Source organism: Hipposideros armiger, unplaced genomic scaffold (genome assembly GCF_001890085.2).
Source record: "Hipposideros armiger isolate ML-2016 unplaced genomic scaffold, ASM189008v1 scaffold_988, whole genome shotgun sequence".
Taxonomy (NCBI): domain Eukaryota; kingdom Metazoa; phylum Chordata; class Mammalia; order Chiroptera; family Hipposideridae; genus Hipposideros; species Hipposideros armiger.
Genome location: NW_017732338.1, coordinates 307,558 through 333,719, shown reverse-complemented (window position 1 = coordinate 333,719; position 26,162 = coordinate 307,558). Strand labels below are relative to the sequence as shown.

Here is a 26,162-nt window from a genome sequence, read left to right as displayed (position 1 = left end):
TGTCACTGCTGAGGATTAAGAAATGAAATCAATATTTAATCGGGAAAAGTGAGTTTCTTGTGGCCCGTACGGGGATCAAACCCGCGACCTTAGAGTTATAATCACCATGCTCTAGCCAACTGAGCTAACTGGCCACCTTGTAGAGCCTCTTTTTATTGAAAAATAAATAAATAAATAAAAAGTTCGCCAACGTTCTTATGTTTTTTTAAATCAAAAGGAAATCTCCCCCCACCTGTTTCCAAAGGCGATACCGTCGCCTAGCTCATTTTAACCACCACCGAGTAACACTGTTTCTCCGAGTTTCTCTTCACGTTTCCACTTCCCTTTCTGCGCTCCCACGTAAAGGAAAAGAAAAAGTGAGCTTCGCCTCTTCCACGGCAAACAGGGAGAAAGTGCAGAAAAAAGTGGTGAGATTGTGGATCAGACGAGTTGGGGGATTGAGGAGGAGCATACAGAGGAGGGACTGGAAAATAACACGGGGTGGGGGGCAGGGGACAGAGAAAGAAACTGACATGGAGAGGAGACGGATGGAGGACTAAGGAACAAAGGGAAGGAGAGACTAAGTGTGGGTAACTGAGGGCCAGGAGATGTGCAGAGGGGCAGGTAGACTGGGAGTCAGCCGGCTAGAGGGCGTCCGGAGGTAGAGAGGGGCCGACCAAAGGACGGGAGGGGGGAGGGAGACTGAGGCACAGAGAAAGGGAGGTCAGGGGATGAGAGGGGAGGAAATCAGGAGCAGAGAGAAGAAATTGGACCGGTGCAGCCTCAGCAGCCTCTGTACACAGACTCCGCGTCCCTGTCCCTGCCCCGCATCAGCGGCTCCTACAGACGCTTGACCAGGCCAGAGAGAAGCGTCTGAAAGGAAACCTGAGCTCCTGGTCACAGGCTATAAATCTAATGCCCAGCCCTGGGGACGCGATGGAAGAGCCTAGCGCCCTGCAGAGGACTGGATAGCATGGCTGTGGGGCCTGCCCTGTGGCTGGGCACTCTGCTCCTCATTTCCCTCTGGGGGGCCTCAGCTCCAGGTAATAGGGGTCTGAGGATCAGGTAGAGGCTCCTGGGGGGCCTGCTTGACTCCTTCCTTTCCGCATCCCACAGCTTCCCTTCTTAGGCGCCTAGGAGAGCACATTCGGCAGCTTCAGGAGAGCTCTATCCTGGGCCTGAGTCTGGGTCCAGAGGCTGCAGCCCTCCCAAAAGAGGGGTGGCTGGAGCAGCCACTGGACCCCTTCAACACATCTGACAGACGGTCCTTCCTACAGGTGAGGCCAGGAGAGCGGGAGTCCACAGCCTACCCTGCCCTCTCATGTCCCTGTTCTGTCCCTCAACCTCTGTGTTCTTCCTGTCTCCCCACCTCTGTGCCCCTCAGTGTCACCCTGTGCTTGCTGTCAGTATCCCTTATGGCCTTCATTCCAACCCCCCACCGTTTCTTAGATTTGCCTTCAATCCCCTATTCCCGTCTCTCCTCAGTCGCCCACTTTTTTTGTCCCTCAGATCCTGTCCTTCAGGCTTTCCTTCTACCTCTCTCTCTCTCTCTCTCTCTCTCTCTCTCTCTCTCTCTCTCTCTCTCTCTCTCTCTCTCTCTCATTCTCTCTCTCTCTTCCCCCCAGGCCCTCTTCTCCCTGTCCTTGAGATTAAACACTAAACCTACCACCGGGTCTCAGTGTGTAGCAGAGATTTGGAAATAGCATTGGCTTACAACTGGTACTTGAAGATACCTATAGAATGAATGAACAAATTCGCCATCTTCACACCTACTATGTAGAGTCTCCAAAGGTCATCTCACCTGGACCCTGTTCCTAAATCCACCTGCATCTGTTACTTACGCTACAATTATTATCCCAACATACAGCAAGTGCCTACCAGGGGCTCGCCACTATCCTTGACCCTGGGGATGTAAACGAGACAAGGTTGGCAAAAATATCTGCCCTCGTAGGTCTTGCATTCTAGGTGAGGAGACAAACAGGAGAGAAATGAACACATACATAAACAAGCCTATCTCAGATACTACTAAGTAGAAAGAAAGACCCATTGGGGAGAGAGACTGGAACAAACAAGAAATAAAGAACAGGTCAGAACTCTCACCATCCCATTTTTTCTTCCTCACCCTACTTTTCAGCGGTACTGGGTAAATGACCAGCATTGGGCCAGCCGGGATGGACCCGTGTTCCTATATCTTGGGGGTGAGGGCAGCCTCGGACCCGGCTCAGTGATGAGAGGTAAGAAGCAAGGCTGGGAAAGACAGCTGGGAGGGGGGGCTGCATGCTGCTGTGCTGGGAGACCAGAGGGTGACAAGGGCTTCCACCCAACTGTACCCCTCTTCATACTCTTCACAGGGCACCCTGCAGCCCTGGCCCCAGCCTGGGGGGCCCTGGTGATTGGCCTGGAACACAGGTTCTATGGCCTGAGTGTGCCTGCTGGGGGCCTGGACAGGGCCCAGCTCCGCTTCCTGTCCAGCCGCCATGCGTGAGTGGGACTGGGAAAGTGTTTAGGGTCATGGGACTAACGATGTCTGTGTCTTGGCATCTTTGCCTCTGTGTCTCTCTCCTTCACTGCCCGAAGTTGACCTTGAGTCTCTGGCTCATGTTTTCTTCAGCCTTATTCTTTCTGCCTCCATCTCTGGGTCTCTGTCCCTCCCTCTTTATTTCTCTTACACTGGATTCTGCCCTGTCCTGTCTCACTATGGCTACTGGTCCAGACCACCATGTCTTTTACCTGGATGACACAGCCTCCTCACTGTTCTCTGTTTCTGCACTTCACCCCAGCAGTCTATTCTCCAGATGAAGTCAGAGTGATTATTGGAGCATAAGCCAGATCACCACTCACCCTCCCTCAAATCTCTCCCATCTCTTATCTCATCCAGCATACAGTCAACTCTTTACAGTGGCCACAAGGCCAGACTGGTTCTGGCTCCCAGTTAACTCTCTGACCTCCACTTTCTCACCCTCACTGGGCCCCAGCTGCACTGACGTCCTTGCTGTTCTCCAGCCTCAGAGGCACACTGCCAGCTTGAGCCTCTGAGCCCTTCCCTCTGCACGGAGTGGGCTCCCCCCAGATGTGTGCATGGCTCCCTCCCTTGCCCCCTCCATGTCTCCTGTTCCTGTTGACAACCCCACTGCTTCTTCCCCCTCACCTGCTTTTTGTTCTCCACAGCACTTGTCTCATCCTCTACTTCTTGGTGTCTCTGTATCTGTTTGTGATCCTCTGTCCCTTTCTCTCTCTCACTCTGGTCTCCATCTCTCTGTGTCCATCTGTATCTGCCTCTCTGTTACTCCCTGTCTCTCAATATTTTCACAACCTAAACTGGTTTCCAACTGCAGTAGGATGGCACTGTTGGCAACCCGTTTCGGAATGGCTGGGGAAGAAATAAAGCATTTAGGATAGAAAAGAGGATGTTAGGCATATCCCAACATCTCTTGTTCTCTCGGATTGTCTCCCCCTCCACCGGTGCCCTAACCTATCCAGCCCAGGACCGCTCCTCTTCCTGAGCAGCTCTTCTTGATTGACCCCCACCTCTCCTATATTAGTCGGGATCCCGCCTAAACTGCCTTGGGGAATTTTCCTCTCGCACCTAATCTGCAAGGGAAGGAGGGTGGAGGCTTCCCAGAGGGTTTCCCCTGGCCCAGGCACACATGAGGAAATGGATGTGGGGATGGAGTCCTCAGGAAGAGCTCATAAGGGCCAGGCTCCCTGTGCACGTCTCTGGATCCCTGCCTGCACAGAGGGGGGACCTTCAGAGATCCCAGCGATGACCAACCAGACTCCCCTTGACCCCAGGCTGGCCGATGTGGTCTCCGCCCGCCTCGCGCTCTCCCGCCTCCTCAACGTCTCCTCCTCCAGCCCTTGGGTCTGCTTCGGAGGCTCTTATGCCGGCTCCCTGGCCGCCTGGGCACGGCTGAAGGTCCCGGGGCTCCTGGGCAGGGTGGGGGATGGGGAGCTTGATCTCGGGGTCCCTACCTCAGGGGATAGGAACACCCTCCTCCCCAAGGGCTTTCCACAGCTGTCTTCACAAGGGTCCGGTGTACAGAGGGAGGGACTGGCCTAGGAGTGAGTGGCACAGTGTGGGAGATCAGGGGTCCCAGCCCTCGGCCCAACTGACGACTTCTCCTCCTTAGTTCCCGCATCTCATCTTCGCAGCGGTCGCCTCCTCCGCCCCGGTGCGGGCTGTGCTGGACTTCTCCGCGTACAACGAGGTAAAGGAGGAGGTGGGGTCGGGAGGAGCAGGGTCTCAGCGGTCGGGGTTCCTGATGCGCCTCTTGTCCCGCCGTCGCACCACAGGTGGTGTCCAGGAGCCTCACGAGCGCGGCGATCGGCGGGTCCCCGGAGGTAGGAGTAGGGCCAGTCCGAGGGGGCTGGGGAGGAGAGAAGGCCTTCAAGTTGGGGCCAGAGGAAAGCGAGCAACCTGCAAGGTGGCGGGGTCTGGGGAAGTGGGAGCCCAGAAAGGTGGACGGATCCTGGAAGAACGTTGGAGCTGAGGATGGGTCCGAGCATCCAAGTGAGGAGTCCCAACAGGGGCGGGGCCTGAGGAGGGGCGACCCTATCAGGAGGGGAGGATCAGTGTGGGGCGGGGCATAGGGCGGGGCGACCCTATCCGGAGGGGAGGATCGGAGTGGGGCGGGGCCTGGGGGAAGACCCGGGGAAGGAGCGGAAGAGAGCAGAGGCTCTGTCGGGAGGAGTTCGACAGAGGAGGCTCGGGCTCGGGGAGGTGAGGAGCCCAGGAGGATGCTGGCTCTGGAAGGGACAGGTCGGGCCCGGGCCCTGGTTTCCGCCGACGCTGCGTCTCCTTCTTCCCCGCAGTGCCGGACGGCGGCGTCCATAGCCTTCACAGAGGTGGAGAGGCGGCTGCGCGCGGGCGGAGCGGCCCGGGCGGCGCTGAGGAAGGAGCTGGGCGCATGCGCGTCCTTGGGCCGCTCGGAGGACCGGGCGGAGCTGCTGGGGGCGCTGCAGGCGCTGGTGGGAGGCGCAGTGCAGTACGACGGTCAGGCGGGGACGCCGCTGAGCGTGCGACAGCTCTGTGGCCTCCTCCAGGGCAGGGGCAATGGCAGCCGCCCCACGCCCTACCGCGGGCTGCGTCAGGCAGTGCAGGTGCGCTCCCCTGAGCCCGAGGGAGGGCCAGCTGACAAGGGTCCCTGCTCCACCTCCGCTGTGCGATCTTGGGCAGGCTAAACCCTTTCTGAGCTTTAGTTTCCTATTTGTCAAATGAGGATGACACCCCACAGGGCCCCCGGGAGATGAAATGAAGGGAGGCGTGTGATGCGCTCCCCAGGGAGCCGGGCACACACCATGCACAATTAGAGGTTATGCTATCTATTGTGCCTGTCTTGTTCTGTCCTCTGCCTGCGGTCTGCGTCCGTGTCTGGCGCACAGCAAGGACTTAACTAGTATTTGTAGAATGAATGAAAACATAGGTAGTCCTGGAGACCGGGACCCCCATCTTGGGAATTCACAGTTGCAATCCAGCTGTCAACTTCTACCGCGCCGCTTGCATCAGGTGCTGTGCAAGGTACTTCACATATAATATTTCACTGAATTCTGACAATAGTTCTAGGACATAGACACTATTATTGTCCCCACTTACAGATGAAGAAACTGAAGTCTAAAATATCACTTTCCCAAGGTCTCTCAGGTGATAAGGTCCGTCATTTAGTACCTTAACCTCTAACCCACGCAGACCAGGCACCCACCCCCTCTGACCCCTGACTCCCAGGACAACTCAGGTATTCTCTCTTCTGACTTCTGCCTCTGACTTGTGGGGATCTATGCTTCCAGGACCTGGCTTGCTGGGGGGAAAGGAGGAATTTATAAATGTATGTATATATGTATGTATGCTGTCCCCTAGGTTGTTATACACAGACTTGGCCAGAGGTGTTTAAGCTTTTCCCGAGCAGAGACAGTGGCACAGCTGAGGGTCACTGAACCCCAAATGCCCGGCGTGGGTGACCGGCAGTGGTTGTACCAGACATGTACTGAGTTCGGCTTCTGTGAGTGACTGGCCCAACCCTCACCCCTGTTAACCTGAAAATCAAAAGGCCTTTCAGGCTGAGACGCAACAAGCATTTATTTGAGATCAATAAGAATAGCTATTTGGGAAACAGCGATTTAGGCAGAAGCCCTAATAGTGTTCCAATGTGGAGACAAAGGCAGTGGGTATTTATGAGAAGGGGAAGGGGAACAGTTCCAATACTAAAAGAAAGGCATTGCTATTGGTGCAGATAAGCGAACATAGTGGTGCTAACTCCAAACAATGATTTTAATTTTCAGTCCGGTAGTCATTAGTCCAGTAGTCATCTTATCTGCTTTCTAGTTATCTTTGCAAACAGTTCTTTGGGACATAGTATTGCTTTAGGCCGAATCTGAAGGTTATCTTGCCCTGTTTCAGCATCCCAAAGGTGGAGATGTAAGACGTGCAAGGCAGTTCCTCTGGGATGGCAGCCCTGGCTCCGTTTATATTATTTTTACATTTTCCCCCCTTTTGACTAAGACCTTTCCTTGAAAGCATTGCTGATCAACCACTGGAAAGCAGCACTGATGGGTTATTAAAGCATCATTTCAGATGGCTCATTTTGGGTATGCCATGCCTGTATGAGTCCCTGGTCACCAGGAAGGCTCAGCCCTGGTGTGGCATGTCCCATGTAGGAAGGAAAGTGGTTTCCTAGGGACTTTGGGCCACATCTGAGCAACAAAAGTGCCAGCGCAGAGGAAGGCTTTGCTGTCATGTTTCCTTCAGGGCAAACACCTTCTGCAGTTTCTGGAGGTTTCTCAAATGAAGTCTCGTGGGCCTCACTGATCATCTCAAAGTGTTGAGTAGCCATTATCAGAGTGGTGTCTTTATAACACTGGGCTGTGTAAAAGAAAGATTTATAACAGCAAAAACTTCTATAATAACAAACAAAATGTCAAGTCCAATGTGAAGAATAGACCTGATCCAGGAGGAAATAACTGAGGGCAGTTAGCTGAAGATATTAAAGAGCCACAAGGTGTCAGGGGGCAGTGTATGCTATCATTTGGTTTGTGCCCAGATGTTATCTAGTTCCATCTTTAAATTACCAGAGGTGTTTCATCCAAGTACATGAGGAGGTATTAACAACAGAACAAACCCCACTTCGCTCAGCTAGGATATGGTCAAGAATAATTCTATTGTCTGATATAAGTCACATAAGGAAATTTAAAGATTTTTCCTATTTGACTATTGCTGTGTTAGTCATTGTAATACCTGCCCAAGGAAAGAGTATTCTTTCAAGCCTGGTACCTTTAGTGGAGGTGACATCCCCAGGCATTAAACATTCTTGATTGTGTGTGTAACCAGTTGTACATTTGGACCTGTGAAATAGGTTTAAAGATGATGCCCAATGCTGACTTATCTTCCCAGTCAGAAATAGGGAGGAAAGAAAGCAATAACTATTATAGCGAGTGCTTGGCCTCTCATATTTTTTGTGAGATGGATAGGAACTAAAGTAAGGGGGAGAAAGAAAACAGGAAACATGCAGATGTAGGTTACACAGGCCTGGTCCAGAATCCTGGGTTAGCTGTCCACAGCAGATGTTGTCTGCTTCACTTCCTAGAAATTTTAATTTTAAACATTCTGTTGGTGGAGCAGTCCAGTTAGGTGTGAGAGCTTTCTTTAAACTGGGAAACACGAATACCCTATTTTTAATATACAGTCATTTTATCCTTATTAATTCCCCGTCTCAGCCCTGAGCATTCTGGGCCATCGCTGTCTGGGATGGGGAGTGTGTCTCTGACAGGGAGGGTCTGGAGCTGTCTCGGTCATCACTGGAGAGATCTCTATACATGACTATTAAAGGAGAGTGGGGGGTTGGGTTTATACCCCACATTTATGGATATCTCCCTCCACAGATGTCACCTGTGAGGACCCCGGATGTCCTTTCTCTCAGCTCCCAGCACTGCCCTCCCAGCTAGAGCTGTGTGAGCAGGTGTTTGGGCTCTCAGCCTCATCCATAGCCCAGGCTGTGGCCCAGACGAACTCCTACTATGGTGGCCAGAGCCCAGGGGCCACCCAAGTGCTGTTCGTGAATGGTGAGCATGCCATCAGAACCTGGCGCCTGAGTCTTCACCTCGCCAGTCAGCACACCATTCTCTCCTTTCTTCCAGGGGATGCAGACCCCTGGCATGTGCTAAGTGTAACACAGGCCTTGGGATCCTCCGTGTCAGCCCTTCTCATCCCTGGTGCCTCCCACTGCATGGATATGGCCCCTGAGAGGTCCTCCGACTCCCCCAGCCTCCGCCTAGGGCGCCAGGTAAGAGAGAAAAAGCTCTGGGTGATTTGCATGGTCATTTGCATGCTAATTTGCATGTTCCTGCCATCTACTAGCCTGGGGTCTGACTTTCAGAACTCTCCCCACCTCTCCACAGAGCATCTTCCAGCAGCTGCAGACCTGGCTCAGGCAGGCAAAGGAGAGCCCAGACAGGGGCGGGGTCTGAGCCACACACTCTGGCCACTGCTGGCAAGGCCACTGCAGCCCTGGACGCACTCGTTCACTGGACAGGAGGAAGCAGCTGGTATTCACAGGGGAGATTTCCAGGAATTGGGATTCAGCACCTGTCCTACGTGTCATTGACTTGCAACTGCAAATGTCCTCACTGCCAACGGACAGTGCTCTGTTACCGACAAAGGGGTCTGCAAATTCAAGTGGATGATGATTCTCTCTGTGAATGCTGGTGTTTTAATATCAAAGAATAGTTACTTGGGAAACTGATTTAAGCAGGAGCCCAAATAGTGTTCCAGCGGTGGTGTCTCTTCGTGCTGGTGCCCTCCCCCTAGACGGTACCGGCTCACGCTCTGCTCAGCTCCTGGGCTGGGCCCTCCCTGTGTCTGTCTGGACCTCAGACCCTGATGCATCTGCTTCTTACCCTTTCTCTCGCTGTGCCCCTCCCTCGGTCTCTTATTCTCTGCCCCACCCCTGTCTCTATTTGCCCCTCAGTCTCCTGTTTCTCCAGATGCCTGTGTTCCTGTCTCTGTGTCTCCTCCGCTTCTCTTTATTTCTCCACCCTGTCTCTCTCTCTCTCTCTCTCTCTCTCAATGTCTTTCTACGCTCCTCCTCTCTCACTTGATCGTTCCTTGATTGGCTGCACTGCTGTTTCTGCCTTTCCTTTCTGGTCTCTCTGTCACTTCAGGCACTTTCTCTCTCACTCTGACCCTGCCTGTACTTCCCTCTGTCAGACTTCCCTTGTCCTCCTCCTCAATCTCTCTGTCTCCCCCAGGCTCTCTCTGTTTCTGTCTCTTACACTCTTCCTCACTGCCTCTATTTCTCTTCCTGTCACTTAATCTTTTCTTTCTCTGTCTCTCTTTTAGTCGTCCATACAAACCTGTCACACACCATCTTTTCCCACAAATAACTTGATCTAAATTTGATAAATCATGCATAGGAGCAAATAGAGAAGTGACAATGAGCAAGAGACTCGTGCCCAAGTTGAAATACAGTATAGTAATTGGGCAGCAGTCAAGAAAAATGTCTTTCTTTTCACTGTAAAGAAAATATAAAACCGTAACCAGAGACAAGTGTGCATTCTATTCATTGGAAGCTATAACGCTGGTCCATTGGAAAGTAACAGTAAACTTGTCACCTCTTCCCTGGCAAGAAGGGAGACAAATTTGCCTATCTTTTAAAATGAATGAGAGGTACAGGTTTTGAAAAAAAGGGAAAATAAAATGCTTAGCAATTTATAAAGACTTAGGTGAAGAGCGTCAGTGCATTTTAGGAGAGGACAAACTAGGAGGTGCATCTGTGAATGGACTTTCTTCGCCATGTCTTCTGCCTGAGATCTGGGAGAACAGAACTGAGTGTTGCAGAAACAACCATGACTGAGGATGGCCCACACCCACCGAGCTCCGGGACACGGGCCAGCATGCACCCGTGGTGCCACCCCACTAGTCGGTTTGTGCCATGAACCACTTTCCCTTCCTGTGAATGGCATCGGCTACCTCATATTCCCTTGTCTAGATAGATTGTGATCTGTTTAAAATACAGGATCCTACTTAGCAATAAGAATAAACTTCTAAGAATCATTGTACATGTAATGACACAAATAAATCTCAGAAATCTCGTGCTGGGCAAAAAGCGCCACAGAATAGAATGTGCTACATGATTCCACATATATGAAGTTCAGGGGCAGCAAACTACCTGGTGAAGAAGTCAGAGCAGCAATCAGCTTGCAGGGTGAAGGAGTATAGGAGACCTTTCTGGAGTAATGGGCAGCTCTCAATCTTGGTCCAGGCCGTGGTGGCATGGGAGTAAACATATAAGTTTAACTGAGCTTTGTCTACGCTTGAGATCTTTGCATGTTACTGTATGTAAAAATATACTTCAATAAAGTACTAAAAAGGGAGACCGCAGAGATGTAGTCACCCAGGTCAGAAGGGAGGGAGGGAAGAATGAAAATGAAAGGACATGGAAGATTCAACACGTGCCTCCAGGCCAAAGACCAGGGACCTCTTCAGCTTGAACATCTACCTGGAGCCTGTCACTTTAAATGGTCTGTTACCTGCCTCACCCAGGAAGAGCACAATGATAACACCAACATGGGCCAGTGAAGCCACGTCCTCCACAACTAGACTGAAGAACAAAACGACAGCAACTTGTCTGTTCCCCTTCCCCCGATTCCCCAATAAAATCTTTAAATAAATAAATGGTCTGTTACCTGATGACGTGGCCCCTCACTCCCTGAATGGGTATAATCTCTTGTGAAACGTCAGGACTTAGCACTCTGACCTCAAGGGCAGGTGGAACTGGACCGGCCGAGCAATGGCTCAAATGGACACTCAGGACAGACATTAATCCACTCCAGACCTACAAGGTTAGATTTGGAGCGGCTCCCTAGAAACTCACCCCGCTGTCAACAGCCAGCTTTTTCCCCTCCCCGAAACTCAGGAAGGGCTACAGAGCTGAATTACAGGCTCCCAGGTCCTGTCCTGAGCACGCAGAGGGCTTGAAGCCCCGCGCTCAGCTCCTCACCTTGGGATGGTGGTGCTCAGAGCCGGCTCCCAGGCAGCAGGACGCAGGTGAGTGCCTGAGGGTGGACTCTGGGGATGGGGGCTGGGAGATAGCAGGAGATGCTGACAGCTGTTTTGTGTGAAGCTCAGGACCCATGGCAGTTTCATACAGACTTCTTGGTAAACTTGCGGGAGTGGTGACCAGAAACCTTTCATGGTTGCCAGAAACATCTAACTGAGCCACTGTTAGCTAAACATAAGGCTCCTGTGAGTCTGGGAGAGCCACCCACGGCGTTTTCATTCATGAGGAAGGCAAAACGGATAATTCCAAGAGACAAAAGGTGGTTACTATTCCCTCTTCCCCATACCTCCCCAGGTGGAAATCCTTCCCTTCCCAGTTGCCCCAGCTGCTTTCTGTTCAGTATGTTCCACACTAGTTCCTACAGCTTTACCTTCTTGCTAATCATCTCTTACTTACACCCAGACATTTCACTCAGAAGAGTCCTTTTATGGTGAAAGGGGGACAAGTGCATTTTCATAAAACTTAGGGACCCATTATACCTCTCACCTGGCATACATGTAGGGTCGCTGTAGGGGGACTTAGCAAGCAGTATACCCTCCTAGGTAGGTGTTCGTCACCTAAGACCTTGTCAATCCAACAAGAGAACCCAGGTGGATGCATCCCCTGAGCCCCTTTCTGCCTGGGCTAACCACTCTGGGGGTGCTGTCTGAGAAGAGAAACACACATCATGCCCACGAATGGTCAAGTTCATCAAGAAGACGATTGGCTAGAGCTTTGAGGATGACCTTGAGTTCTGCCTACTGAATTGAGCAACCCAAAACATAGTTTTGGTTCTGCATAACTGTGTCTGAGCGTCTCTGGAAAAAATATACAAGTGTGTATCCATTCATGGATCATTCTGCACAAGAGGGTTTTTGGAGTATTTGTAATATTTTGTTTCTTGGGTGCTGGTTACATGGATATGTTCAGGGTGCGAAAATTCAGTGAGCCACACTCTGATGTTCAGGGTACTTCTCAGTGTATATTGTTCTTGTAGAAAGTTAAAAAGAAACTAAGAACTTGTGATCATCCAAAGATATCATTATTTGGATGAAATGCAAGTTTCTAAGTGGGGGAAGATATTGCAATTCAAAGGACCCATAGTGGGGGGCGGGGGGGGGTGGATCCTTCTATTAATAAGAAAAAAACAGACAGCCCAAAGAAAATGTGAAAAAGAAGAGTTTCCAAGACAGAAAAAGATCTTCTGTTGGTCAAGGACATTTCATTTGCCACTCATAGCCACCCTGGGAAGGGACACAAGGACCAACAATTTTGAAAGAAGCATGTAAGAAGAGTCTGCAGGTGTTTCTCCATATTTACCCAATGATTTCACATCTAATTTCAATCCTTTGAAAATACAGATGTAGATACAGGTTTTTCATACAGAGATGTTTGTCTCAGCATTATTAAGAAAAATAATTAGGTTGTACAAGCTATAATCTTCAGTCCAATGTAGCAAAAATTTGTGAGCTAATGTGTTGGCTGTTGTAAACACAAAACAGACATGCAGCATATGGTCCCTCAGTGTCCTCCATTTGGTAAAATATATGCAACTTTCAGAATTATATTTTCAAAGAGTATTTGTTTTAGGGGGAAGATGTGCTAATGCACATATAATAGTAAATAAAAAGTAGTATGTTAAAGTCTGTATAATATACTCTATGGAAAATACAATGTTTTCAATAAATCCTCTCTAGGTGCCTTCAGCTGAGTAGACCATGCCCGCCCACCCCCAGCCTAGCTCTGTATTTTTCTTTTTTTTTTTTTTTTAAGATTTTTATTGGGGAATTGGGGGATGGGAACAGCGCTGGGGAATTGGGGGAAGGGGAGCAGACAAGTTGCTGTCCTTTTGTTCTTCAGTCTAGTTGTGGAGGACGTTGCTTCACTGGCCCAAGTTGGCACCATCATTGCGCTCTTCCCAGGCGAGGCAGATCAGTCGCTGGCTTCTGGACGGCTGCTCACTGCGGCTGCTGGCCGCTCACGCTGGCTGCTGGCTACATACGGTAGCCCATGGCAACCCACTGCCACAGGGGCTGCAGCCTACGCCGTCGCCGGCGACTCCCGGCAGCCCAGCTCCAGGTTGAGCTGTTGTTCAGCATCTTAGCTGTGGAGGGCAGTGTCACTGGCCCTCATATGTGGGATCCGAACCGGGGCCCTCTGATGTCCCAAGCCAGTTCTTAACCAACCCACTCGGCCGGCCCTGTATTTTTCATTTTTTGATGAGCTGACCAAAAACCAGTGTGGCAAACAGGCTCCTAATATGGTCCCTAGGCCCTCTCCCCCCTGATATTTGTGCCCTTGTGTGATCTCTTGCCTTGAGATCTCGAACTGTGACTTTCTTCTAGCAGGTAGAATATGGCAGAGGCCATAGGAGGTACATAATTATGTGCACGTGTCTATGTGAACAAATTACATGACATGACATCACCCATTTATTTTTTGGAGCAAACAGTGTGGATATTTAGAGTCAGACAGGCCTGGGTTGGTGATGTGCTATGTGAGGGAGAAGTAGCAGACTTTGGAACTGTACGGGTTTAGATCCTGAGTCTTGCCTTACTAACTGGGTGGGCTTGGGCTTCTGCCTCCAAATTGACATGAGTTTAACAGTAATTTCAATATCATAGACTTAGTTAGACAATTGACTTTTATTTTATCAATCAATTTAAGATGGCTTACTTTTCCAATTCGGCCCTTTCCAAGGTATCCATAAAACAGGAGATAGCAGGAGATAGCTGTATTGGGGAGTGGGGGAGTCGTCCTCGCCTTTTTTTTCCATCAGGGTGATAAGAGGTGCTAAGGATAGGTCATAGCTCATTCAGAGGCCTCACACTGGTTACCGAGCTGAGGTCACCTAGGCATCTGCCCCTCTTTTCTCTCTCCCTTAGTTCCCAGGCCCTGCCTGCCCCATCCAGGAGAGAGAAGAATGTGGATGGGTGGTTTTGAGGTACACATTAAAAGAAAAGTGAGGTGTGAGCTTTGGTTCCCTAAGTGAACATTTCTGGCTCTTGCTGGGGGGATTATGATCTATAGTGTAGAGAGAAGTAGCAAGGTTGCACCACCTGTCTGTCCCTCCTCTGGCCCTTCTTCCTGGGATGTCATCCCTTAAAGTCAGAAAACTTGAAAATCGGCATTCAGCATCTGTAGCCGTAACATGCTGCTACTTGTCCAATTAGCCAGGTCCCAGAAGCCTTTGCACAGGGCTTTGCTCCAGCAACAGAGCAAGTCGCTGCTCGTCCAAACTCAACGTAAAGCACACTGCACATCACATTAGACACTGTGAAGAGGCCAGGTCTCTCTGTCTGCCTGCTGGAGTGCTGAATGATGAGCAGCGAACAGGAAAGGCCCACCTGCCTGCTCCAACCCGGAGGGACACTGGCCAGAAGCTTCCCTTTTCTGGGATGAGGCGTGACCTCTGGGTCTGACAGGCTGAGTCTTCACTCACCCAACTCTTAGGGGCTGCATTGGCAGAGAGAAGGATGGAGCTGGAACACCACCTCTCTTGGTAAAAGATTAAAACAACTTGGTAGGGAAGTGGCACAGCACAAGCGGCACACATGGGTGCCCTCAGGGTTGACCATTGGTCCTCAAGGAAAAGCTGGATTCAAGGGCAAATTACATCAAAACTCCTCCAAGAACTCACGGAGGAACAAAGCAGCAAGAATGAGCACTCAGCATTCCCAGGGACCACAAAAGGGAACCACTTCTTAGAGCCAAATAAAGTCTAAGACTTAGAATCTAGTCCTCCTCCCAAAGACGCAACAGGGCATGCTGCACCTGCTGCCTTCCTGGCTAGTCTGTTCCCAGGGAACAAGCAGGAGGCAGGTCCTGACTGAGCTCACACCTGAGGCAGAGAGCAAGGCAAGGCTCTGTTCAGTTACAGGGGCTCCACCCAGTTTCTTTCTGCTGCCACCTCTGGACACCGTGGTGCTCCACCTTACTCTAGCTGAGGACCTGCCTGTGAACAGGCAATGCTCTAGCTGTAGGTCTGGGTATTCTTCTTTAAGAGAGATGGAAGAGACTGGACTCTTCCCAACAATGCTGAGGTCCGAGCCAGGGTGTGGGAGAGGGACGCAGACTATCTCCTGTGGGCATGGTGCCTTCGGGAATGCCCGTGCTCCCGTTTCTTTGGGGTTTTGGGTTTTGCACTAAAGGAAAATGAAGGGGCTGATGACCTGAAAGACCCTCTCCCAACGGAGCTCTGGGCATGTGGAGAGGGGACCCCAAAGCTAAAGCTGCTGCCTATCTTAACTGGCCCAGGGACAGGGGTGCTCTGAGCCAAGGGGACCATGTGGGGGGCCCTAAACACAGTCTTTCTTGCAGAAATGCTGGCCCTCCCTGAGGCAAAAGGAGTGATGTGGCTGGTCAGGCCCTGGGTGCTCTGGTGGCAGACTTTTCCAAAGGGTATGATGGTGGGGCGAGTGGCCCCACCCAGCATTGCTCCAACAGAGAACATTCCAGAGTTGGAGCTCTTGTCCGGGAGAGTCATGCTGACCCCAGACTCCTCACAGTCCATAGGGATCTCTAATCCCCCAAAGGCAAAAGGTCGTGGAGCTGTTCTGCCAAACACTGAGCCACAAGCCCCACTCTGGAAGGCCTGGGTGACAACTCCAAAACCAGTGGCACTAGCTTGACCAAAGGAAAAACCTGCTGGGGTGCTGCCAAAGCCAGGCCGGGGGTGGAAGTTGGAGGCTGAGGGCATTGATGCCCCAAAGGCCGGCTGTGTGAGGCTGCCAAAGGCCTGCTGAGCTGGGGTCGGGACTGGGGCTGGGGTTGGGGGTGGCATGGCTGAGTTTCCAAAGATGAAAGAGCTATTGAAGCTTGGGCCAAGGGCTGCTTGGGGGGCTCTTTGCTTTTGGTCACCTGATGCCCCAAATGCAGGCAGGGGGGTGACTCCCAGGGGTAGTGGGGAAGGTGGCTTTGAGCTTGACCCCCAGGGAACTGTGAATGTTGAGGTTGGATTGGAGACGCCAGATGACAATGCAAGCTGATTTGCGGTTACAAGGGCTGAGGCTTGCAGAGGGCTGCCCATACCCCTCAGATTGGCAGTGTTTCTACTAGGAGAGACCTGGACAGCACTGGGAAGAGCCTGGCTAAAGGAGGGAACTCTGTATGCTGTAGGAGTGGTAGGACATTGGTGAGATGGGACTGTGAAGCCTGCTGCTGGGGAGAAGCTGGCCGCGCCGGCCTGGGCAGCCCCAAGAAGGGAGGCGTGCCCAGCGGAAGGGAGAGAGGGAGTGTTGCCCATGGCACTGGTGACAGCCACTGCATTACAGCCCACAGGGGGCTTGAAAGAAGAGTCTTTGGATGTGCTGGCTGGGGCGGTGGACATGACTGCAGAGGTAGCCTTGAGCAGGCCATGGGGGAGGAGGGCAGCGGCAGGAGGAACTGGAGGAAAAACCGGCCTGAAAGACAAAGGAGCTCTCACGGGCAGAGTTGTAAGTGGTCCTGTGTCGCCAAAGATGGGCTTGAAGGTGGGAATCACGATGCCCGGAGGTGGAGATGCCACAGCTGTGGCTGAGACCCTGGAATGCGAGGCGACTCCAGCCTCTCCGTTGGGTGGGGATCCCCAAACGCATTTCACCGTGGGGTCAGCAGAAGGTGTAGCAGGAGATGCAGACGCAGGATGATGGGCAGCCGGTTCCCTCCTCTTCCCAAACAAAGCCCTTTGTATGGAGGGCGCTGCAGGGGTGATGGCAGGTGGGTCTGGGGGCCTGGCTGACCTGTCAGCCTGAGAGGTCGCAGGTGGCTGTGTGGTGTCAGTGGCTGGTGATGTGGGAGAAGCAGAGGTCAGAAGGGTGACAGCGGCCGTGGGCTTTGCGTCTAAACAGGGGCCTGGGAGAGGCTCTGACCATGAGCACCTGAGTGGGGCCAGCAGGCTGGGTGTCTTCGGAGGTGGACGGGCCATCCTGCTGTTCTCTCCAGCAGGCTGTGGGAAGGCCAGCGGACCTGGAGACCCCACCTGAGGGTTTGTGTCCTGGGTGGGAACTGCGCCTGCAGGAGGCAGGAGGAGAACCCAGCAGCGTGGAACAGGGGGCTGAGAGTCGGGGACAGAGGCTGTGGTGACCTCTGTTGCATCCTTTCTGGGTTTGTTGCCTTTCTGGAGTCCAGCTTTCTCCGAGCCCAGGTCCTCTTTGGGGGCTGCATAACCAAGCTGGGGAAGTGGGGTCAGAGATGGCAAGGTCCTGGGGCTAGAGAGCAGCCGTGGAGTCTCCTGGTTCTGCTGCCCAGCATGGCCAGCTGCTGCTGGGGACTTCTCAGATACCAGTGGGACTGGAGAGTGACACTGATGGCCATTTACTCTCTTTTTTACTGGCCACTCTGGCATCTGGAATGATGCACTGGGAACACTTCTCTTGTAATGCTTGGAGAGATCTCTGGAAGAGCTGTAAGAGCTGATGATGGCATTTTTCTTGGAGCCGCAGAGGCCACCTATCTCTGTGCTGGCCCAGGAGCTCACGGAGGAGCAACAGGGCCTTTTATGCAAGCTGTGGTCTGAGCTGCCGGAGTCCAGGCTTCTCTTCAGAGACCCAGGCCTGGGCACAAGGGATGTGCTGACTTCATTTTGTGTCAGAGGCTTAAATGCAGATGGCTTGGCGTCTGGACTCCCCTCGCTGTTCTTCCACTCAGGGAGCAGTGGTTCTTGCCGCCTCACTCTCCCCTTCCTGCACTCTCTGAGAGCCCTCAGCACTGTCTCCTTTGCACATGGGTCTGAGGGCTTCTCAGAGGGTGAGGACTCTGCAGAGCTGACCCGTGCTGGGGACTTGGAGGGGACCCCTCTCGGTTCAGGTGGCGCGATCTTGATGGTCACGGGGCTCCATGCTGCCCTGGGCCGAGGAGGCCAAATTCTGAAATTCCAGTAACTTTCCCACAAGGCTGAGGGAAGAGGCCCTACGATGGGATTCTGCGGCCTCCTCCCGGGAAAGCGCCTCCAGGCCTCACTGACCACCCACCCGGTAGGCCTGGCGGGGCCCCAGCTCGGCTGCCTCCTCCAGGGCCTGAACCGCGGGGCAGGGTGGGCGCGGTGGACGTACTGAACCCGGTGGACCTGGTGAAGGGACTGAACCGGCCGGCGGATGACAGGCCTCCGGGGCACATCTGTGCGCCCTTCTCCCGGGGACAGCGGCGGGGGGCCCGACTTGCCCAGGTAACTGCCCATGCAGAGCAGAGAGGCGCCTCGGCGACTTCGAGGAGGGTTTGGGCCTCCGAGGTTCCTGACGTCTGCCGGCTCGGCCGAGTCCACGTGCGCGGGGTCCGGTGACGGTTGGGTCCCAGCGCGAGGAAACAGCGAGGCTCGCGGGGCGCGGGGCGCCCTCAGGCCCCGCGTCCGCAGGTCAGCACCCCCGGGAACAGGGGACACGCGCGGCTCTGCCGTTTGGAGGCCTAAGCCGAGCGCTCGGGCTGCTGCTCTCCCTGCGGGCGGCGCGGGCGAGGGGCGAGCTCCGAGGGAGCCCGCGCGCCCGAGGTCGCTAGTCGCGCAGAGCTGCGGCCGGCCTCGAAGGCGCCGGCTCCCGGTCCTCCCGGGTCCCCAGAGTCGGAGCCCGGTGCGTGACTGGAGACCCCACGGAGCACCCACGCAGCCAGTCGTGCCCGTCCATCCACCCAGACCCTGCGCCCCGCAGGCGCCGGCGGGTTCGGCCATCTCTCCATTCAACGCCCCTCCCGGCCCAGCCGGCCCGAGCTCCGGGACCCGCGCAAAGAAGTGGGAGACGTCTGCACCCACTTTGGGACAGAGTGGGTTTGGAAGGGAACTCGTTTTCCGAGGCCCTTTTCTGGAAAGAGTCAGGTTTCATCCATGCCAATTATATTGTTATCAGGAGGAATTTTTTAGTGATCTGTACAGGTTACTTGTTTTTGAATTTTTTCAGAATGTTCATCACTAGTTGACCCTGGCTTAGCAAAATATTGAGCTGCAAATTAAATGAGATCTTATGATATTTGTATAAAAATGGACGTTTTGGTTGCTCCACATTAATTGTATCCAAGTTAGCCGTCTATTTTTCCCCTTGAACATGATCTCTTTTTTTCTAATTTTAAGAAGTATTTAGGAAAATGTATTTTATTGTTTTAATGGTAAATGATCGTAGACAAATTATTCTTCATTTAGAATGTTGTGTTGTAGGCAGTTTTGTAAGTCAGTTACAGTTAGTACAGTTCCTTTGTTTTTAAAATTGATTATATGGATTTATTCCATTTTCTTTATCAGGAATATATGAGTGCACTAGAAGTGGACTCATTCAGTAAATGATACCCATGGGCTCCAGCTGGGCCCGGGGTCATGAGGGCAGTTCTGGGGTGACAGGTGCGTGCGGCGCTGACCCCCTTTGAATTTGCATGGATCTGCTGGCCAGGAAGGAATGGGTTCGTATCCCGTTTGTGAAAAGGGCACGTCCAGGCTCTGAAGAGGAGCCTGTCTCCACCGCCCTTTCCCCGCACCCTGTGCCACTGTTGTCCAGTCTATCAGGCCTCCCAGGCCCAGTCAGACCTCAGAGCACGACCCCAACCACCCCGGCCCCGTGTATCATGGACAGCAGGGCGGCGACCCCTCTCCCTGACTCACGCAGGCCTTTACTTTGGGCTGAAAATCATTTCCCCGAGGCGGCCTCGGCATGAGACGTCCTGGCCTGGGAAGGGGCCCCGCGCTCCCAAGGCGCTGCCTTCAGCCGCCTGCAGACGCGCGTCGGGAGAGGAGACGAGAGTGAAAAAGGCCCGAGGGCGAACTCCTCCCAGGGCCCAGTCCTCTCTGTTCGTCTGTGCCTTTCCGCGCTGAGGAAACACTCCTTTCCTGTCGTCCCTTCTGATCGTTTTCCTGGCACCCCTCTCTCTCCGGGTCACGTCGGAGATTTGCCCTTCTACAACCAAACGACCCCCGGCCAACGCCTCCCCAACCCACCAGTGTCCAAAATCGGAAGTTTTCTTTTTAAAAAACGTTTCCAGGAGCCTCTTTTTGCACAGAGCAGAATTGGGGGAACCCTCCTCGGGCAGAGTCCGGGAAGCAGGTGAGTTAAAATGTTGTGGTTGTTTCCAGGTTTGGGCTATTAAAAATAAAGCTTTTGTGAAAAATAACATACAGGTTTTTGTGTGGACATAAATTTTCATTGTTCTGGGATAAATGTCTAAGAATGGAATTGCTGGATTCTGCGTATGGTAAGTGTATGTTTCTTTTGGGAGAAACTGCCGAACTGCCAGAGTCGCTGTACCATTGTGCAATGTAGGATAGACACAGTTCCTCTGCCTCCTTGCCAGCCTTTGTCAGTGTCACCGTTTCCTAGATGACCAGTGATAGTGAACATTTTTTTCACGTGTACATCCTCTTTGGTGAAAAGTCTCTTCATGCCTGTTGCCCGTTTTCTAACTGAATTGAGCGCTGTTTTAATGTTGAGTTTTGAGCTCTTTGTATATTCTAGTCTGAGTCCTTTGTCAGATACCTTGTTTGCAAATATTGTCTGCCAAATATTGTCTTTTTTTATCTTCTTAACAGGGTCCTTTGCAGAGCAAAAGTTTTTAATTTTGAGGAAATCCAATTAGTTAAATTTATCATTTATGGATTGTGGTTTTTGGTGTATGTCTAAGAACTCTCCACCAAGACTCCAGGACCCCCAAATTTCCTTTTATGTTTTTTTCTAAAAGTTTTATGTTTTACTTAAATCTATAAACCATTCTTAGTTAAGTTTTTAATAAGGTATGAGGTTTAGGTTTAAGGTTTATATTTTTTTGCCTGTGGGTATCGAATTGCTCCACCACCCTTTTTTTTTTGAGACTAGGTCTTTCCTTCCTCTACTGAATTGCTTTGGCACTTACGTCAAAAATAACTTAGCTGTACGTGTTTGTGGTGATACCTGGGTTCTCTTTCATTGACTTGTAAGCCTATCCCTCTGCAATAATGCTGTCTTTATTACTGTGGCTGTATTATAAGTCTTGAAATCATAAGTGATTTCTTCCACTTTATTTCTCTTTTTCAGAATCATTTTAGTTCTTTTAACTCATTTGCCTTTCCATATAAATTATAATAGTTGTGTCTATATCTACAAAAAAATCTTACCTGGATTGTGTTGGGAACTGTGTTAAACTTGTGTGTCATTTTGAGAAGAGTGGACATCATTACTATGTTGAGTCTTTTGATCAGTGAACACAAAATATCTCTCCATTTATTTGGGTCTTTGATTTGTTGCATCTGCATTTTGTAGTTTTCAGCATGTATGTGTTTTGGTAGATTTGCATCTATGTTTTTCTTTCTTTTCTTTTTTTGTTTAGTGATGTAAATGGCACTGTATTTTAATTCTGGTGCCTATGTGTTTATTGCCAGTATAAGAAATACAATTTGCATTTTGATCTTGTCTTCTGTGACTTTGCTGAACATACTTATTAGTTCTAGGTTTTTTGTTTGTTTTTAGGTTCCTTAGGAGTATGTATGTAGACCATTGTATCATCTTCAAATGGAATGGGAAGTATAATCTTTCAGTAGAAAGGGAGAGGAAAATGTATATTTCTAAAGAAAAAACAATCCACTGAGCAATCAACTGTACCATCCACACACAATGGGCCCAAATTGCAGAAACGAAGAATAAAGTGTCCCAATATTTCTGGATTGGATGAGTATTTCACCTAAAGACCATACTGCAGGACTTGTCAAATAACTCCCTGCCATTGTGATTGTCGTTAGAATGTGACATCACTGTGGTGAGCTGGAGAGCTTTCCCCATCTGCCCAGTAGCTCAGTTGTGAGAGTGAAGGGCTGAAAGTCAAAGGTCCTGGGTTCTGACACGCTGAACATGAAAGTCCATTAATACAATTTCCAGTTCCTTTTCGAAACATCTTCACCCAGAGGGATAGCTTTCTTAGATTCCGTGGACTGTAAGCTTTTTGTGCTGTGTCCCTCAGAAAATCCCCATTATTAAAAACTGCTCAAGTCATCTTCTGCTTGGAATAGAATAGCTAATCTCAGCTACTGGTTAAGGTTGAAGGTAAAAACTGACTTCCTGGCGTTTCTTCACTTTAGGCAAATTAAAGTTGTCACACTCCAACCCACATTTCCTTAAGACTAAGATGAAGCACCCTTTGAGCAAGGGGAACACAAGCCCAGGTGTCTAGACAGGGACTTGAGCCCTGGACACTCAGAGTAAAAGTCCGATGCTCTGCCAACTGAGCTACCCAGGCGCTGAGAGTGAGGCATGCCCATGTGCAAAGATAATGTCACTGACTATTGCAGTTCAATCATGTGGCAGGGTCACTGTTGCCCTCAAGAAAGGCAACTGAGCAGATGTTTGACCCCCCCCCAGAGTCGATTCGCCCAGAACTTGTTCATGTTTTCTACAGGTCGGTAGAGAAGGTATATAAATGGCATCAAGAAAGCAATCCTTATTTTAATACAGTTATGAAAGGAAAAAATTTCAAAACCCAACTGTTGTTCCATTACATTTTATGGAATTCTTAGTTAAATCTGTCAGCCCTTACTGGGCACCAAGAAATAACCCAAAAAAAGATACAAAGAAACAATAAAAACAAGAGAAGAAAAGTGAAAAGCAACCAGGGGAGAGCAATGGTAAGAATCTGACAAATTTGGCAAAATCTGACATTTACTTCTAGGTGGAAGTAAACAAAGCTAGTCATTAAAGAGGAGGGAAGTGTGGTGAATGTGGGTGGCCCTACTGTACACTTCACTGCTTTTGGTTGTACTTACCCTCTAAAAGTATTTTGACAAACTTGGCATTTCCTTTCACATTTTTCCAGTGGGCATCTAACAGTATTCTTCGAAAGTTTAAATTCTCCTGAAGAATACAGTAATTTGTATCAAAGGAATCTAAAAACCATAGTAATTTAATACTTACAAGCAGAGAGAGGGAGAGGGAGGAAAGGGGGAGGGGAAAGTGGGGTGGGGGGGGGAAGAGAGGGGAGTACCAGCCCTTCTTTAATTTCCTGTGGAAGATTTTCCATTGATCTTTATTTCCTTGAATTTGTCATTTCCATTCTGTGTCTCCCATAGAATTTTATCCCAATACAACATCATTTTGTATTTAGTCTTTTCTTCACCTTCCTACCATACTTCTCTGTATCAAATCCAAGTACGAACGTTGAAAATCTGATGTTATTTCCTGTGACCCCAAATCTGTGTTAAAAGTAGTTGTTGTGGGTTGTTACTTTTGCATCTCCTTGCAGTGCACAATCAATCAACGCATAATAAATAGAAAACAACTTGAAAATCCTTTTAAATGAAGTACCTGTGGAATTTGTCATCTCCGTGAAATAGGGTACGAGGCCACCGCGACTGAAAGAGGCATCCCTGACTCACTATTTCCAATTGTTCCATGACGGGGATCCGGGGAGAGCATTTTACACCCCGGGGCAACGTGCCACAGCCAATGATCTTAATTTATCAGAAATGTCTGAAGCTATCAAGCAGAAAGGCGAGAGGTTTGCGTGGAAGCTGAGGACGTGGGACTTGCCACACTTCCGTGGCAGACTGATCATCAGGCGAATGTTGGAAAGGTTTTCCTTCGGAGAGGTCAAATATGTAAGATCTAGATTTAGTTCAGCTGTTGAATACAGCTCAGCACTTGATTTGCTACAAAACTCTCAGTCGAGGGCGTTCCACGCTCTCCTGCTGCACTCTGCGGACAAACCGACGTCCCCTCCCTGAGGTCCCATTTCATCATCAGTTACATCATCATGTTCCCAGCAGAAGGGTGTCCTTTTTTTCCTCGTCTTTTTCCTCCTCTCTCCTAGCCTCCCCTTCTTTTTCTCCGCCTCCTTAAATCCCACGCCCCCTTTGCCTTTCCTCCTCCCACAGGCTGGTTCCAGCAGTGCCTCGGAGTCTGTGCTTCCCTCCACCTGCCTCAGCCTCCGGAGCCGCCTCTCCAAAGGCTGTTTGGCTGGTGGAGGAAGAGGAGAGGGAACCGAGGAGGCGCAGAGCAAGGTCTGAGGAAACCCTAGCAGGAGAAGAACTGGGGCTGTGGGGTTAGCTCTCCTGCTTCCGGAAGAAATGTCCTTACCCCATCCCATCCCACTGAAAAACTCAAGAGCTGCTTCTTTGCCTGCAAGGGAACCAAACTTTCAAAATTCTGTTTCTGATGGGGTTCGTTTGGATCCGTTTGTTCAGGGACCAGGAATTCCATGTGTTTCGGGGCTAATATCAGGGCACAGGCTCCTGTGTTTGCCCTATGTTCAGGAACCACCACACTAGATGCCCTGTAAGAACTTCACACAGAAGGGATCAGAAGTCACATATAAATATTACTCACTAAATCCAAATGTCAAATCTCTACAATTTAACTTCCCCTAAGGGTCTGTAGTCACATCTCCCAAAGGAGGGTGAGTGTGACAGAGAAGTTGGAGTGGAAACGGACAGTGAAATTCCTGATTGTCTCACATCCTCTTGCTTTGGGACTTGGCAATTGTGTGTGGCATGGAATTCCTGCCCTTTTCCCATTTGCCAGTTCCCGCTTGTCCTTTGCATCTCAGTTCAGACAGTGCCCATTGCCTTTGCCTAGAAGCTTTTGCTGACTTCTCAAGACTGGTGTAGAAGCTCCTGGAATACACCAGGGTCCTGGGATTTCTTCAGTTCTATTATTGTTGCATTATAACTGTCTCTTGCATGACTCTCCCGAAACATCTCATGCTCAGGGCTCAGCCCTTAAATGCCCTGTGTATGCAAATGTCTCTCTATCTTGGCCTCTCCTTCACTCTCCAGACTCACACATACAGCTGCTTTCTACACAAACATTTTATACACAACTTTGTCAAAAACTGAACTGGTCTTCCCCCGAAACTTGCTCCTCACCAGTGTTTCCCATCTCAATAATCAACCACTCCATCGGTGCAGTCATCTGTACCTCCTCTTCCACTCAGGTCCTACAGCTTATCTATCAGCTCCACCTTCAAAATTGGTCCATAATTCAACTATTTTAAACTGTTTCCACTGTCGTCACACTACAAAATCTATCACCACCTCTCACCTAGATGTTTGCAATAGACTCTTCACTGATCTCCCTGTTTCTATTTACCCTGCCTCTTCCTGTCTATCCTAACCACAGCAGTAGTACTCTCCAAGGGTTTCCCTTTCCTTCAGTATAAAGCCAGACAGAATGGCCTGCAAGGTCCCTCTCCTCCCCTCCCATTCCCTCCACTCTCCTCCTCTCCAGCCACACCTACCTCCTTCTTCTCAAACAAGTCAGGCATACTCCAGCCTCAGGACTCTTTACAAGCTGTTTTTTCTGCCTGGAAACTCCTTTTCTCAAAGATGTGCCTAACTCATTTCCATCAGATCTTTGCTGAAACGTCACTTGCTCAGTGAAGTTTTACCTGTTTAACATATTTAAAACCACAAAAGTTTTCTTTTTAAAAACCAGCCAGCCTATTGTCTTTCCTTCTTTACTTTTTCATTAGTATTTATCACCACCATCTACTACACTATATATTTTGCTTCATTTGTCAGCATTTCCCTACAGAATGCAAACTCCAAGAGGATAGAGTTGTGCCTGTTTTGTTCACAGCTGTAGACCCAGTATCTAGAGGAGTACATGTCGTGTAGTAGCTACTCATTAACAATTTGTTGAATAAATATTGGTCTGCCAGAGTTCATATGAAGCACTCAATAAGTGAGTTTTTCCATAAGTGGACATGTAAGCAAATTTCAAGAGTTTGACCCTGAAAAGCGACAGGTGTGGTCTGTTCATAGGTAAATGCTTTGGGTTCCATTTACACAGCTCCCTGTTGTGGTTGAATGTGTAAACCTGAGTCGCTAACCACGGGGTCTTCTGTTTAATCGTGACCCACCAGGCCAATCAGTGCTTGTACAAGGAGCTTGAGCCTGCAGTTAGGACTAAGCCTCTAAGATGTCTAGTCCCATCTAGAGGGCTGCAGATGTTCACCTGTGTAGTCACTAGTTCTTCCCCTTTCCAAACCTTCTGACTGTCCAGGAATAAACCTGACTCCTGGGCTACTGGAGCCTGAGGGTGACAATGACACATGAGGCTCCGAGGGAGTGGGGATCTGTTCAAAAGAAGACAAACTTTCCTGTAAGGCTTCTGAATAGTGCTTTAATTTTTGTTAGTGATTTTATTGTTTAGTATTTTGTAAAAGTAATAACACAGAGTTCAAAAGCAGTATAAATAATTATACAATTAAAGATTTCTCTCCCATCCCTTCCCATGATACTTTTAA

The 26,162-nt window shown here is 50.2% G+C and overlaps 2 protein-coding genes across 2 annotated transcripts; one reads left to right on the top strand and one right to left on the bottom strand.

Moving 5' to 3' along the window:
- Positions 1–943: 943 nt before the first annotated feature.
- On the top strand, positions 944–10,568 carry PRSS16 (serine protease 16). The gene is made up of 12 exons (XM_019631232.1): positions 944–1,022; positions 1,096–1,256; positions 2,114–2,213; positions 2,331–2,460; positions 3,772–3,895; positions 4,110–4,187; positions 4,273–4,320; positions 4,792–5,079; positions 5,834–5,975; positions 7,852–8,031; positions 8,107–8,252; positions 8,368–10,568. The coding sequence occupies exons 1-12, from the start codon at positions 953–955 to the stop codon at positions 8,434–8,436; spliced, it is 1,536 nt and encodes a 511-aa protein (XP_019486777.1). The 5' UTR covers positions 944–952; the 3' UTR covers positions 8,437–10,568.
- A 4,513-nt stretch (positions 10,569–15,081) lies between these two features.
- Positions 15,082–18,162, bottom strand: POM121L2 (POM121 transmembrane nucleoporin like 2). Its single transcript, XM_019631208.1, has one exon. It carries the CDS (start codon positions 18,160–18,162, stop codon positions 15,082–15,084), a length of 3,081 nt encoding a protein of 1,026 aa, XP_019486753.1.
- Positions 18,163–26,162: the final 8,000 nt, after the last annotated feature.

Coding starts and splice junctions, on each gene's coding strand:
- PRSS16 (XM_019631232.1), top strand. CDS start 953: ATGGCTGTGGGGCCTGCCCTGTGGCTGGGCACTCTGCTCCTCATTTCC. Junction 1,257..2,113: donor ACAGACGGTCCTTCCTACAG/GTGAGGCCAGGA, acceptor CCTACTTTTCAG/CGGTACTGGGTAAATGACCA. Junction 3,896..4,109: donor CCGCCTGGGCACGGCTGAAG/GTCCCGGGGCTC, acceptor TCTCCTCCTTAG/TTCCCGCATCTCATCTTCGC.
- POM121L2 (XM_019631208.1), bottom strand. CDS start 18,162: ATGGGCAGTTACCTGGGCAAGTCGGGCCCCCCGCCGCTGTCCCCGGGA.